The sequence below is a fragment of the Micromys minutus genome, assembly GCF_963924665.1.
Source record: "Micromys minutus genome assembly, chromosome: 22".
Lineage (NCBI taxonomy): Eukaryota > Metazoa > Chordata > Mammalia > Rodentia > Muridae > Micromys > Micromys minutus.
In genome coordinates this window covers 41,271,925-41,288,444 of record NC_137957.1, presented here as the reverse complement: position 1 = coordinate 41,288,444, position 16,520 = coordinate 41,271,925, and the positions used below count along the sequence as shown (strand labels likewise).

General features: G+C 38.8%; 1 protein-coding gene across 3 annotated transcripts in view; it reads left to right on the top strand.

Moving 5' to 3' along the window:
* ANKS1B (ankyrin repeat and sterile alpha motif domain containing 1B) overlaps positions 1-16,520 on the top strand; it is a gene marked incomplete at both ends in the record, with an annotated part of 1,047,539 nt that overhangs the window by 198,400 nt on the left and 832,619 nt on the right. For all 3 annotated transcript variants that reach the window (XM_080935870.1, XM_080935862.1, XM_080935871.1), the window contains 3 exons: positions 10,407-10,482; positions 11,989-12,090; positions 14,895-15,008. In XM_080935870.1, coding sequence (XP_080791996.1) covers positions 10,407-10,482; positions 11,989-12,090; positions 14,895-15,008 — 292 coding nt within the window. The remainder of the gene's footprint in view (positions 1-10,406; positions 10,483-11,988; positions 12,091-14,894; positions 15,009-16,520) is intronic.

Sequence of the window (16,520 nt, the reverse complement as noted above, 5' to 3'; positions counted from 1 at the left end):
TGATCTCAAAGTGTTTCTAGTGAACCCATATTTTGGCTGTCACGAGGAAGCTGTAGAATTTGCTTTCTATTTACGACATGTCAGTTCTCACATTTTTTAGATTTTGATGTTTTCCAGACTTTGAATTTTCATATTAGAGATGTCTGGCCTGTCTTATTTATACTCATAAATATAAGTCTTCAATATATAGTCTTTAAAATGTCTTCATCAAGTCAGCCATACTAAGAAAGTAGGGATGAAATAAAAAGAATTATAATTTTTTTCTATAATTTTTTAAACAACTTTATTTTACAAAACAAAGATAAATGTACAGATTTTAAACATTTTTTGCTTAAAATTATATATTTTTGTCAGTACCTTTTTTTCAGATTTTAACATAATTTTTACATAAAACTATATGAATATATTTTTTAGTCAGTACTTGATTTTTTTCAAGGTTTGATAGTATGCCTTGAAAAGTTAATAGTTACAATGAGCTAAAGTACATGTAAAACAAAATGTAACATGGAAATAGTTAAAGTTTTCTTGTTTTGTAAATATTTTTTTTGTTTTGTTTTGTTTTGTTTATTTCTTGGACTTCATACAGTCTGTGAGTTGTTTCTGGGGGAGTGCAAGCCTCTGGGGTTAGCATCGCACTATCAGTGACTGCATATTATGTCTGTTCTTTTGTGACTGGGTTATCTCACTCAAGATGATATTCTCTAGATGCAGCCATTTTCTTAAGAATTTGGTTAAGTCTCTATAATTTTTTAAACCTGGCTTTTTGGTAACTAGAGAGCCAATGTTTTGTATTCTGCCAGTCCTTTAACTGTACACCCTCCTTATAATTTTTTAAATTAAATCTTCAGAGGTCATTCACTAGCACAGCATTAATGTAATTATACTTGGTATGAAGATTCAGTAAAATTGCCCAAAGTTGGAAATCAAAAGTATAAGCTGCCAAACCGGGAACTGTTCAGATTTAAACTTGAGGATGGTACGGTTTGTTTTTAGCACCTCACAGTGGCTGGATGTGAGGTAAGTACATGTAATGCATATATCACCATTAAATAACTTCTTCCCCTTTAACTTCTCCATATAATTATAAAACTGTCTCCAGATTTCAACTTGCCCTTCTCCACACTCTTATCTCAGTTTTACCTTTCTTTCATTGAGAGAAAAAAGTATTTTATAGACGTGTGTACACACATATGCACACCGTGGAACACGTGGAGGTCAGAGAACAACTCATGAGGAGTCAGGATTTCCCCTTCTGTCATATAGGTTCTAGGGATTGAAGTCAAGCTGCCAAGTTTGGCAGCAATCGCTTTTATTCCCTAGAGCCATATCATAGGCCTGCCTTTCCTTCCAGGACTTTTAAATGAACACTTTGTCTTTATAACCAGGGTCAGCTCTTCAGACTGTACATTTGGTCCTGCCTTCCCCTGTCTGCTGGGACATATCACTCTCTCGTGGTAAATACTATGTAGGGGATCATTCTATTTTCAAATAAAAGATGAAAACCACCCCCTCATATTTTGTATTTATAATAAGCTTTAAAGCACCAGAGCTGGGCAGATATCAACCTTCTATATTAGTTTGTCTACTTCCCTGTCGGTAACCCAAAGATACCACCTGCCACAGTTTGCCTGGGATGCTCCTCCTCCTACTGGCTGGCTCTTGTAGCTCTGTACTCATAATCCACCCTCCCACTAGTGCCTTTCTCCTCTCTCCTCCTTTACTTCCTGGTCTCTGCCTCACACCCCCAGCCCAGGGGCTGAATCCCCACCTGTTGCTACAGCTATAGGCATCTTTATTCTATCAATAGTTTTAAATTAAGGAACAAGTTTTGCACAACAGAAGCTGATTTAGGGGAGAATTTACTTGTCTGGAAGGAACTAGACCTTGGGATACAGAATTTAACATTCCAATACATAGCAACTGACCAAACCTCAACAGTACTCTGATATTAGTCACCATTTTTTTAACTTTGTTTTTCTTTTTCAACTGTCTCATTCCCATAAGGAATATATCTCGTCTTAAAAAAAAATCTGCCTTGTGATCTCATAATTCCTTTTGGTTGCCATCCTCCCTTTTCCGATTCCATTTGTATTTGTTTTATAACATTTGTTGTTTATTTAGTTTTGTGATTACCTTTTAAAATAAGATAACCTGAACTCAGTATTTTTAGGTTACCTATTGCTTATTTGAGATGCAGCTTCAACAGAAAACACAAGTTCTGCTATGTGTTTGTGATGGAGACAAATGATCATAATTATGTAGTAATGCAGAATCAGTTCACTGTGGCCGCACGTGATGAAGAACTATTAACAGACAATGCAGAGAATCTAGCTGGCAGCAAGAAAGACATAGTAGGTTTTCATGTGACTGTCATAAGACAAACTTTTAAAAAATTGGATATTACATTTATTTACATTTAAAATGTTATCCCCTTTCCCACTTTTGCCTCGAAAACTCCTTATTCCAATGCCCCCCTTACCCTGCTTCTATGAGGGTACTCCCCTCCCACACACACCCAGGCTCACTGCCCTAGCATTCCTCTATACTGGGGCATCAAACCATTATAGGACCTAGGGTCTCTTCTCCTTTTGATTCCAGATAAGGCCCCTTCAGCTCCTTCAGTCCTCTCCCTAATTCTCCCACTGGGTTCCCTGCGATCAGTTTGATAGTTGGTTTCAAGAATCCTCATCTGTATTGGTCAGGATCTAGCAGAGCCTCTTGGGAGGCAGCTGTGTAAAGCTCCTGTCAGCAAGCACTTCTTGGTATCACCAATAGTGTTGGGGTTTGATGTCTACATGTGGGATGGATCCCCAGGTGGGGAAGTCTCTGGATAGCCTTTTTTTTCATTTTCTGCTCCATTCTTTGTCCCTATATTTTCTTTAGATGGGAGCAATTCTGGATTAAAATTTTGGAGAAGGGTGGGTGACCCCATCCCTTAACCAGAGGGCCCTTCCTAACCTCTGGATATAGTCTCGACAGGTTCTCCCTCTTCTTTGTGGGGTATTTCAGCTAGTGTCAAACCTGTGGGGTCCTGGGAGCCTCTTGCTTTCCTGGCATCTGAGATTTTCTGGTAGCTGCTCCCAGTTCCCCATCCCTCATTGCTACACAGCTCTGTTCAATTTCCTGACCCTCGGTACATCTCCTCCATCTCCTCCCACACCCGATTCTGCCCCTCTTTTTCCCCTCCCCCTTCTCTCTTCCTTGAAAGTCCCTCCCACCCTTGACTTCCCTTGATTATTTTGTTGCCCCTTCTAAGTGGGACTGAAGCATCCATTCTTTGTTCTTCCTTCCTCCTGAGCTTCATGTGGTCCATGAGTTGTATCATGGGTGCTCCAAGCTCTTTGCCTAATATCCACTTGTCACTGAGTACGTACCACATGTGTTCTTTTGTGACTGCGTTTACCTCACTCCGGATGATATTTTCTAGATCCATTCATTTTTAAATTCTTAGAAGTCTAGGTGGCTACAGGCCAGTGGCACAGAGAACAAGGTCACTTAGCAATGGTGTCCTCTCAGTGGTTCCCACATAAAACATGCAAATTAATTTGTTGAAGGCATTTAGAAGAGTCAGTAGTGCATATTCTTGCTTTTTCATTCCACGTTTGCCTCCTCTTGTCCTGATCCCCACTCATCAGGCCCCATGATCTTTCCACCCATTAGTATTCCATGATAACCTCCTCTTGTCCTCATCTCCAATTATTGGTCCCCCACAACTGCCTCCACTTGACCCGATTCCCACCCATGGGGCCCATGTCTTTACACTCATATATTCTTCCTTTTTGTCTGCTCTTATTTCTGTGTTAACCTCATCTAACTTCTTAGGTCACTCCAATGACATATTTATCTAATAACCACTAGGTTTCTTTCTCTTTTACTTTTTTTTTTTATACCCGAGAATTCACTCTGAACTCTCAATTAGTGTGTAAAATTATCTTCTGGATATATTATTAGACAGATAAGGAGAATCCCAAATTAAAGATCTCCCAAATTCAACATTTAGTTAGCGTTTATATACATGTCTCCTTAAGTTTGTGAAGCACCTTATCTTTCCCACTTCAACAAATGCCAGGAACTTTCTCAGAGCAGACCCACGAGCTCCAAGGTCAAGTTGAGAATGTCACTATTTAACAATGCTTTTCATTTTGTGACCTTAGCCCAGATCCTCACCATCTCTTGCTTCTCCCTCTTCCCCTGGCTTCCCCTTTCCTTTCTCTACTGTTCAAGTTGCTTTGACAACATACCACAGACTGAGTTGCTTAAGTATGAGGAATTCATATATTTTCACAGATCACAAAAAGTCTAGGATCACGATTTTAGCCAATCTTGCTCTGGGTAAGCAACCTCCTGTGTCTTGTTAACATCTTCCTTCCTGAGACATTTCTTCTGAATACAAATGGACAGTGAGTTCTTGGCTGTTATTGCATCTTATAAGGACACTGGTCCCATCAGATTAGCATTTTTCTTGAGATTTAACCTCTCCCTTAAAAGCCTTTTGTTCAAATAATCCACTGTATGGATTAAACGTCAGCATCTGGGTTTGGGGGGAAACATAAATGTTCATTCTCTAACAAGTTCTCTTTAGTCTGATCTCACTACGGTAGCTAGCAATGCTGCCATTAGAGGAAGACTGGCCATCCCACTTTTCTATTCATAGATCTCCTTGGTTTTTCTATCTTCCTCAGAGAAATGTAACAGTTCTTCATGTGATGGGCACGGTCTAACATGATTTGGTATTATAAAGGAAATGGGTTGGAGTTTTGCTTGTAATTGACTTTGAAGGGAAATCTCTTAACCACTTGGTCAAGGCTCACCCTGCAGGGGTCTAGTCAAATAATTGAAAGAGCAGAGTAACCAGTTACTAACGCAGAGTTACATAAGAAAAAAACACAGGGAAGGGAACGGAAAGAAGACTACTGGAAAAGCACTCTGTGAAGTAGTCACAAGGGGAACACCAACACCACAGCTTCATACACTCAGGTGTTCTCTGTGAATTCATTGAGTGCCAGGCATTGCCTGCCATGTGCCACGGTTACAGCAATAAGATAACGAGACAAAAACCTCCAGTAAGAAGCAAGAGAACTTTGGCAAAGTGGAGTAAAGAGAAATCAGATCTTGGGTAGAAGGTTGAAGTAGTGGCGACTTCATAGGAAGTTTCTTTGTTTGTTGTTGTTGTTGTTGGTAGTGTTGTCCTATTTTTGGATAGTGGAAAGGTACATATGTTTATGGATCTGATGAAGAGACTTAGGTTGCAGATGCAAGAGAAATTGTGAAGATACACATGATGAGTGAAATTCAAGGAGCAGAGTGCAATAAAGAACACAAATTGAAGGGTTAGGTTTAATCAGGGAGAAAGGACAGGTAAAGACAGAAGCTGATAATCCCAAGCAGGAGGAGGTGTCCATTGCCATTTTGGATAATGGGAGGAATATTATCTTTGAATCGTTTGAATGCTTGCTATCTTCCTATTTTGCTATCCCCACCCAGCCTTAACCCTCTTTTAAACTTTAGTTCTTCTCCACATCTGTTCTTCGTCTTAATGTGTCTATAGACATCCTAATCTGATAGTTAGTCCTGAGAAGGTCAGCACTATGTAGATGAACATACTCGAGGTACATCGAGTTCAGGTGTGTTCCAGCCTGAATGCAGGCGGGGACAGGTATGAGCGCAGCTCAACACAAAATGCTAAGCTTTATTAAAATGTTTTGAGTCTTAAAAAAAATAACGGCTTTTATTTTGGCAATCTGATCGTGAGGTTCTGGTGTGAGATGTTGTGGATAATAATGCCATTTTGCAATGCCAAAAGCTTACACACATCTGTAGAACACAAAAGTTACTGCCCTGGAGCTCATACAGATGTTACCTTTGCTCTTGAAGACTGGAATGTTGGAACTTTTCTTTTATCGTGAGATAATATAATAATGTGTCATGGTAAGAACCAAGGTGCCAGACGCTTTTATTGATGAGTTAAACATTGTTCTAGTAGTGGTTTCTTCTTGATCTTTATCAGGGTTCTAATTATCAACCGGCTATTTCTTATATTAGTTGTTCTGAGTCTCACTTTTATAATTCTTCTAACATGTGCAGAATTTTTCTGCTGATCACGACCACCACTATGTTATTACCTCATCACCGTTCTCTGTTTCTGCCTAAAATCAAAATCTAGTCTCTCTTTAATTGGTCTCCTTTGGAGACCTTGGAAGGCTGTGGTTGAAGAGTTAAATTTGGAGGTAGACTGGTTGGTCCAGCTCTGCTTCGAATACACACCTTTTTTGTGCTCTACTTCCCTGTAATTCTGTTTGCAGCATCCGATTCCTACTGTCCCTTCTCTTGAATTCCTTCTCCTACCCATGGCTCCCTTTTACTCTCTTTGTTTCAGTAGTTTCTCCAGGTTATCCACTCACATCTGAAGTTTCAGAGTTAGGATTCACAAATAAGAGAGAGCATCAGGCATTTACTCTTCAGGGTCTGGATTACCTCACTCAATATAATACTGCATCATTTACATGATTTATCATTTTCTGGTTTTAGTTTTTGCAGTAGAATAGAATTCTACTATGTTTATGTACTATACCTTCATTATCCATTCATCGTTTGGAGGACATTAGAGTTATTTCTGTTTCCTACCTGTTGTGGATACAGGGGCAATGAATATGGCTGACCAAGTATCTGTGGAGTAGGATAGTGAGTCCTTTGGGCATATGCCAAGGAGGGGTGTAGATAATTCTTAAATTTTGATAACTTATGGTACAAGTGTGTAATTAATCACATTTTCAAAGGAAATGTGCCCTTAGTTGGCATGTGTAAACTCCAGGATTTGTGATATCACTGAGATAAACAGTTTCTTTATTGTTAGGACGACTCCATCTTGACAGTTTCTATTGTATCTTATCAAATAAGATAATTAATTATACCAGCTTTAAGTTTGGAGTAGTTGATCCAGTTTAAGTTGTGTTGTATTCTGCTGCTATGGCAACATATATGAGATAATGAGCTATTAGGAGAATCGTTCATTTTTGCCTGTTTACCTGTTGCCTTTAGGTTTGTGGTGAGGCCGCACGCCACAGTGAGAGACCTGCATGACTCATGCTCACCTCATGGTGATTAGTTCATCAGAAAGAGAAAAAATGGTTCAGGTGATAGCTTACAGTGTGAGGTGTTCACTGTTTAACCATGAGGATATGAGTTTGGAGGCATATCACTTGCTTAAAGATGAGCCATGGCTGCACAGGACTGTAACCTCAGAGCTGGTAGGCAAAAGCAGGCAGGTTCAACGGGTTTGCCAACCTGATAGTTTAGCTCAAACAGTGAGCATAGAGTTCTGTGAGAGACCCTATCACAAAAAATAAGATGGGAAAGTGGTTAAGAGAGGAATCCTACTACTCACCCTACTATCTATCTATCTATCTATCTATCTATCTATCTATCATCTATCTATCTATCTATCTATCTATCTATCTATCTATCTATCCATCCATCTAATATGATTTCATTAAATATATATTTAATAAAAAAGAGGGGAAGAGGCTAGGTCCCAGAACTGGAGAAATGGCTCATCAGTTAGGAGCACTGCATGCTCTTCCAGAGGTCCCGAGTTCAATTCCCGGCAACTACATGGTGGCTCACAACCATCTGTAATGGGATCTGATGCCCTCTTCTGGTGTGTCTGAAGACAGCTTTAGTATACTTACATACATAAAATAAACAAATATATCTTCAAAAGAAAAAGAAGAAGGAGGATGAGGAGGAGGAGAAGGAGAAGAAGAAGAAGAAGAAGAAGAAGAAGATGATGAAGATGTAGAAGAAGAAGAAGACGTAGAAGTAGAAAAAACAGAAGCCAGGTCTCACGTTATCCTTCAGAGATATTCTTCTTAGGTCCTACTTCTTAAATGTCACAATGAGGTGACAAAACCTTCAGCACATGACCATTGAAGAACACTTAATACCCTAACCATAACACACAGATTAAAGGAGGAACAGGAAAATGTCTCTGTCCATACAGAAATACTTTTAAAAGAGTTGAAACTTGTTCTCTAGTTTCCTTTTCTTTCAGTTCATAACTGTATATTTATAAACTTTTTTATTTCTGTCTTTATTATCACCTATAATACCAGTCACATTATAATTCAGGAAACTTGAATCATACTGCCTTGAAGATATGTATAGATCTTGTTGATATTCAGTGCTACACAAGCCTTCTTCCCAATATGCTTAATTTAGCTTGTTTTAGCTATATGTTTATCAAAGTACATATTTATTAATTAAAGAAACATTTACATTTTATGTTATTATAGTGCTGTTGTTTCAGATTGAGATTCTAATGTCAAACTAGCGATTACTTATGATACAGGAAGTCAGAATTGCTGGATTAATATTATTCACACCAAGCATTGAGGAGCTACTGAGCATTTGTTAGATTCTAAAGAGAAATCAAAGCAGAGGATATTTGTATAGCTCAAGAAACTTCTTCTCTTTGAAATCTTTCCTGATTTTCCTAAAGGAAGAATACATTTTTCTTAAAAGATATTGTTTATCATTTCCTGAGCATATGGTTTATGGTTGATTCAGGAAGCAAGATTTCAATGTGCTGTTATAATTGCTATGGGAAGAAAATACACGCGGATATGGAATATGCAGGCAAAGCAGTAGATTTCAGGGCAAAGAGAAACTTCCTTAGTGATGTTAAGCTAAGGTTCAGAGTGTAATGAAGTTAGTGGTTTTCAAAGTAAAGACCCTTTAGACTCTCAGCATCATGGGGACATGGTAGAAATTGGAACTTTTGGACCTTCTTTCTGATCACAAAAGAACTAGAAATGTGGTCCAGATACCTAGTGACAGTTTCTTCCCTTTTGCTTGCTTTTTCCTTTCCCTCCATCCTTCCATCTGCCTTTATTCTTCTCCCTCTCCCTCCCTCCCCTTCCCTCCACCTCTTCCTTCCTTCCTTCCTTCCTTCCTATTCCTGGATTTCTTCTCTTCTTTCTTTCATTAAAAAGTTGTTATTTTATGTGTATGGGTCTTTTGCTTATATGTGTGTGTGCACCATGCATATGTCTTGTGTCTGAGGAGGACTGAAGAGGACATCAAATGCCCTGGAATTAGACTTACAAGGGTTGCAAACTGCCATCAGAGTACTAGAAGTCACACCGGGGTTATCTGTAAGAGTGACTACTGTTCTTTCCAGTCCCATTGTCCTTTGTTTTCTTCTTTTTTAAGAGAAGGTCATAGGTCATACTGTGTGTCCCAACTGGCCTTGAGCTCATTATGTAGCCCAGGCTGCTTTTGAAAATGGTTACTTGGGGTAACCATTTTCTGCAGTTTCTTGAATGCTAGGACTAAAGAATGTGTCACTTTGCACAACTAGAATTGTGTTTTCAAACAAGTTCTCCTAGTGATTGTGATTCATGTTGACCACTGAAAACGAACAGTTGAGTGTTATTCAGACCTGGAGGGCTAGGAGTTGTACCTGTCTGTAAAGGAGTGGGGCCTTTGAGATCCATGGAGAGAAAGGCGGGAACAGTAGTAGCATTGAGAAAGAATAAGGACAGTGTGCCAGGAACCTACAGTATGCAGAGGAAAGCAGATGTCACTGTGAACCACTTAGAATTTATTCATTGTAAACGCCTACTTACGTATTTGTCCTCTTCATGTTCTGGGAATGTGCAAGGTCCAAGACAATATTTCTGTGTTTAAAACTTCTTTCTCTCTAGGTGTTTAATAATGTGTGTAATAGAGTCTCACAAAGCCCTGTGTGATAGGCATTAACACTCTTAGTTGATACTTGAGCACAATTGAGGCAAAGAGGTGAGTCACTTCCTTAATAGAACATAACTATTCAGAAGTAGAAATGCTTTCCAAACACAGGTCTCCAGACTGTGCTCCTGGACCCCAACTCCAACACAAGATACAGACACACAAACACACAGAGACACAGATACACACACAGAGACACACACACACAAATACACACAGAGACACAGACAAACACACACAGATACAGATACACACAGAGAGAAACACACACAGATATATACACGACACACAGTCACACACAGATATACACATACAGATATGCATACACACAGATATACACAGATACAGACACACACAGATACACACAGATGCACATACACATAGACACACACAGATATACACACAGACACACAGAGATACACACACAGACAGACACAAATATACACAGAGATACACAGAGATACACACACACAGACACACACAGATACACAGATATACACACATACACACAAAAACACACACACATACACACACACACACACAGAGCTTCTCTGACAATGAGCTCCAAGGTTGTAGAAAATCTATATGAGTGCCTAAAAGCTTGCAAATCTGCGGGAATTCAAATGCTGTTCCTTTTTCTTGTTTCTTTTTCTTTTCAGACAGAAAAGGGGAGTGCTCTTCACGAGGCGGCCTTGTTTGGGAAGGTGGATGTGGTGCGAGTTCTGTTAGAAACAGGTAGCTGTCATGAGTCTCTATGGAGCCTGTCCTGCCAGGTACCACGGCTATCTATTTCAGGGTCAGATAGGACATGGTGGCTTTCTTTGCAAATGATCCTTTTCTCCAGCCCGAGAGAGGCGTTTATGCCACACGGAAGAGGGCTCTGATACAAGTGATACAGATATTTAAGTGAGCTGAGAGAAACTCCCAAGAGGAAAAGGAAAACCCCTTATTTCAGCAAGATGGAGGGAACAGCACCTGAGGAGCTATGCCAGCCGTGTGGTTTGCACATTGTGACCTATGGACAACAGAGTTACGTCCCTTTTCCTTAGAACATGTACTGATCACTCAGCAGCTGAGTGGCTGCTGTTCATTGGCTACAGGATCTCATTTTTAAAAGGAAGATTTTAGAAGGAATATTTTGAAGGAAAAGCCAAGGGAGGCTTATTTATTTATCTTCTATGCATATTTTGATCAAAATGAGATAAAGTAAAAATTGAGGTCAGATATTTTTTTGGGAATCGGAAGTTAGGAGTACAAATTATTAATACACATAGTCGTGATCTGTAGTGTAGCATGTTTAATTTGCTCTGTGAAAGAAAAACATGGGCACACCTTCATGCTGTTAGCCTGCTTACTCTATGTTAAAACTCTATAATATTTGATTTTGACATGCAGCCCAATGTCAGAATAGACAACTCAGGAAAACTGATTAAATATATGAATTCTTCAATATATACCATACATTCTCACATAAGCTTAAGCAAATACTTAATCATCTTATGGTGAACTAGTATCTGGGATAAAATTCTATGCATCTGCCTTATTGACAATTAGGTATCTGGGAGGTTTGTGAGTTGCATTAAGAGTTGTGGAAACTAATTCCCGCAGCAAAATAAATTCTCTTGTAAGGCAGATGTTTGGAACTACAATAACAGCAGAGGCACAGCAGGTTTGACTGGATAGCTGGTGTGGCTGGTCATGAAGGCAATCTGACATGAGCAGGTGACAGGGATGTTTGGAGTGCACTGTATAGACCCTCGAAATAATTGTACCTTTTCAAATGTGTTACTTTCCAATATTCCAAGAGTGTTCTTAGATTCCACTCCTGTACAATTATCATACATTAAAAATTGAAAGTTGTATTATACAGGATATATAGATCGCCCGGCCATCACACGTCAGGTTTTCAAGTGTAAGTAAAGCATATTTTCAGTTTGATAACTTACTCTTCATTTAGTTTGCTAGCTACAACCCAGAAGAGACCCAGGGGTCCTGAAAAGCAATCTTATGATTGTGTCAGAGAACTTTAAGGGAGTTGATTCATTATCCAGAATTTTCCAGTTGTTTATTTTCAACATTAGTCCTCTGTCTTCTCTCTTGTCAAAATCCTATGTGGGTAACTTAGTTTTTAAAGCACCTTCAGTGCTTGGCCTATATGCGGTCGAAATGAGAACAGTTACATACCAGCAGTATCATCTGAGGACACTCCAGTGGTACATCTAGTTTTTCTTTTTCCTCCAGGAATTGATGCCAACATAAAGGACAGTTTAGGTAGAACCGTCTTAGACATTCTGAAAGAGCACCCATCTCAGAAGTCTCTCCAGATTGCAACGCTCTTGCAAGGTAAACAGTACCGAGTGACAGATGACTTTGCCTTACAGACAAGATTAAGTGGAGGCTGTCATAACTTTTATTTGGGGCTTTGATTTAGTACTTAATGTTGAATTAGCTAATCATTTACATTTTTTTCCCTAGCATATTTTTAAGCTACATAAAAAGTCATTAAAATGTTTCAGTTCCGTGTTCGCTCAGTATGAAAGGGTTTTTATTTACTGCTTGATAATTAAAAATCTTTTAAGAAACTTGTGCAGTAGATATGGATAGCGACAGTTTGAAGTGAAGAGGCTGTATACATTGGGAATGACTAAATGTTATTTTTATCTTCAAATAATACCTTAAGATTTTTTTTCAGAGCTTTTCTACACAACTTTGTTTGATTCCTATGACCACGATGTGGCTAAGTTATATATTATCTATTATTCCCTTGCGCAGGAGAGACACTGAAGCTCTGGTGGGTGTTTTTTGTTCACGCTCATGTTTCCATTCTATATAATAAGTGGCAGACATGGTACATGGACGTTGAAGTGACAACAGCCACAGGGTGCTGGCTGAGAGAATGTCAACTGCATCTTCTTCTGTATGTAGATTGACCACAGTGCAGTAGTGGAGAGAGAGGGGGGTGGGGGCAAGACAGTCTTATCCATCGTCAGTTGGGACTTTTCTTACAACATGGTTGTCTAAGAAAATGTGTGACTTAAAACCAGATGGGGCTGTGGAAATGTAAATACTAACAAAAGCCAAATCAGGTAGATAGAGTAAAATAGCCATTGTACTCTATTTCTGACTAATTTCTAAAACCTTTATAGGGACTTCAGGCCCCTGTAGTTTTGTTGCCAATAAAGAAGCTAACTGCAGGTCAGAACACCTCTGGATGAATCGGAGAATCTGTCTATGACTTTTCTTGTTGATCTTAATTGAACAAAGTTGAATGAAAGCTAAAACTTAGTGTACCTGGTGGTTATCTATCTTTTAACCTCTAGGTACCTTTATTTGAGGTTAGACTTAGGCCTTTAACTGAACTTAAAAAAAAAAAACCTTGAAGTTTGTGTATATCTTTCAGAAAAAGTAAAATAAGACATTCTTACTAAAATGGGGCAGGATGTAATTTTAGAATTTTTAAACCTATTACGCTGGCTCAATGTGATAAAAATATTCTGTAGGAGCAAACTGTCTGCTCTCTTAAAGGCCAAGGTTGATTATCTGTGCCAATTTGCATCGGGGCATATTAGGACATTTTTGAATATTTCATCCCATTGGAAAATACCGTATGTTCTTTTCTTTCTTGGATGTCAAGTCACTGTGCCTTTTAAACTAAATGAAAAGGTTGGTATTGAATTGAAGCCAATTTATCATGCCTATAATTGCAAATCCCAAGTTTTCATAAAGTTGCTATTCAATTTACACAGTCACTTCATGCTTCTAAAATTTTTTTAGGATATAATTCTGCAGGTTGCTTTCTTTGCCTAGTAGAATTTGCCTTGGAAAATTGTCCTTTGGTCTGAACTATTCTAAAGGTGACAACTGGCTGACTTTTACATTGTGGATTCTTATGAAGCAGATTCTTTATGAACAAAGAACACAAGCAAAGGAACCCAGTGGGAGATTTTCTAATTCTAATTTCTTCTTCTAGAAGAAGGCTATAAGCCAGTCCTTCATAGGCTCAATACTTTTGGTTTATAACAGATGCTTTCCTTAGATCATACATATTTTACCAGCACTGTTTCCATAAAATCCAAATTAGCTGTTAACATTTTTTTTAAAATCCACATTTGTAGTTGAATCTTTAGAGTTTTGGCATCTGTGGAAGCAGGCTTCTATCTTATGGAAGTGCTGAACGTTTAGATGGTGCACCTACTGTCTTATTAAACATGTTCTGGGCACGGCCTGTTCTTCCTATTCAGGCTGAATATTCTTTGACACTTATCCCTGTATCCAATGTAGTTTCCCTTATGATTAAGATGAAAGCAGCATGTCTTTGTGTCCCTATTCTATCTGGCTCCACCACGTAGTAGTGGAACAAGGTAGTCACACTCTTCCTTTAAGGTATTATCTTTAAAAACTGAGACAGAGCTAGGAACGGTGGTGCGTGCCTGTAATCTCAGAGCTCTTGATTCTATGCCAGGAATTTCATAAGTTCAAGATCAGCCTGGGCTATGTAAGGAATTCCTGTCTCAAATCTGAAATATAATAGCACCCCCTCCCCCAAACATACAGGACCCAAACAAATTGAGCTAGGAATAGTGATCAAACAAGATTTGTAAGGATTGACTGGACTGCTTTACTTTGATCAAGCATTTAGAACCACGATGCTGTTACTATAGCTCTAGCAAAAACAGGAAACAACAGGGAAAGGGGAAAGATAGGTTGCACACAGGACGTTAGACAAGAATGACTGCTTTTCCTGAACATAAATGAAATTTAGTGTGAGGATTGTGCTTATCTTTTAAGCTCGAAACACCACTACCCATTTCGTTCACTCCTGTTGCCCAAGAGGTTGGTTGTATTCAGAATTTTATGTCTCACTGTTATGGATGACATCTATTCCGAGCATCTCCGATGGGAGCTTAAATTGTCAAACAGAAAATATTTAATAAGATGAAGGGGATGGCTCATGTCTTCAACAGACATGTTTATTATCTTTAAGGAAATTATGTTTCTACTTAAACCAACAGCTTATGAATGTTGGGGGTTTGTTTCAGTTCCTGTTTATTTATTTATTTTTAAGAACATTGGATTTATTTGTGTTAGCTCTTGATTTTTAACACACATGGATTCAATGGCATAACCTCAGAAATGTCTTTTCACAGACTATTTGGAAGGTGCGGGAAGGTCAGCAGCCCTGGAGGAGCATGCTCAGGAAGATACAGCACAAGAGACACACCTTTCGTCTCCTGCTGAGTCTCCTTCTCAAAAGACTAAGAGTGCGTAGCTGGTCAGACCTCTGAAACAACGCCTGAGATCTCTGGTCAAATTTGTCAAAGTGCATAGGAGGGCTGACACCAGTAGAAATGTCAAGTCAAGTTTGGTTTTATGTGGTTTATACTTCATCTTTTATATATTTATATAGTCAACATTGATAGAGTTTCTGCTGCTTGTTTGGAATTATCATGGCTCTGACATTGGGATTACACATGCCTATGACATGGGGATTACACTTGTCACTGATATGACATAGGGATTACACACGTCACTGATATGGGGATTACAGGTGTCATTGACATAGGGCAACAAGCAAAGTAGTTTGCAATCCCTGCTGTAATAAAGTTTATATAAGTAGAAATATATTTACTCTAGTCTTATAAGATGTACTTGACAAATAATCTTATATTTACAGTATATAATGTGAGGTCTCCGTGCACACATGTGTACATACACACACACACGGTCACTTGATTGTCACATCCAAACTAACAAATGTACCACTTTCCATAATCCCCACTTTTTGTTAGAGGAAACAGCATCACTTGTCTTGTGAAATTTCCAGAGTTTATTCATTCTCTCCTGACTGAGACTGTGAACCCTTTAATCACTATCTTTACCCTTTCCTTCATGATGTAGCCTCTACTAACCCCAATCCCTTGTCTGCCTATATATGTTAACCTTATATTGCTCATGTTAGTGTGATCCTACAGCATTTGTTTATTTCAGCTTTATTTTGCTTAGCCTCCAGTGTTACCAGTGCTTACTCAAAAGACAGGCAGCCTTCTTTCAAGTGTTTATGATGGTTTATTATCCATTTGTATTTTTCTCCATCCATCCATCGGTCCGTCCGTCCGCCCGCCTGTCCATCTGTCTGTCTACCCGCCCACCCACCTACCATCCATCTATCAGTCTATCCACCCATCATCCATTTATCCATACATCCATCTGCCCACCTATCATCCATCTATCCATCCATCCATCCATCCATCCATCCATCCATCCATCCATCCATCTATCCATCCATTCATTCAACAATGGACTCTTAGTTTTTTATTCATACTGTTGCCATCCTAAATAGGGTTTCATTTAAAATGGGGATACCTATTTAAATTCAAGATGCCAATTTTATTTACTAAAGGTAGACAATAGAAGTAGGTTCTTGGGGCCAAAATATCTCAGCTGGGAGAGCATTAGACTAAAGAAGTAGGTTGCTGGTACTGAAGGGCTTCCATGTTTTCCTACAATGACTTGTACATTCCCACAACAATATCCACAATATCTTTCCCCAAGGCTGTGGCAACACTTGCTTTCTTTCAGCATTTTAATAATAACTGAAAGACATGAGATATCTTTGTGGTTTTAATTGCTAGTTCCCTGATTGCCAGTGATACTGAGCATCATTTTAATGTATCTGTTGGCCAACTGTCTCTGTGTCTGTCTTTTTTTTTTTTTTTTTTGAAAAATAAAAGTTAAGGTGCGTAGCTCCTTTGCCAATTTATGTTATTTGATCT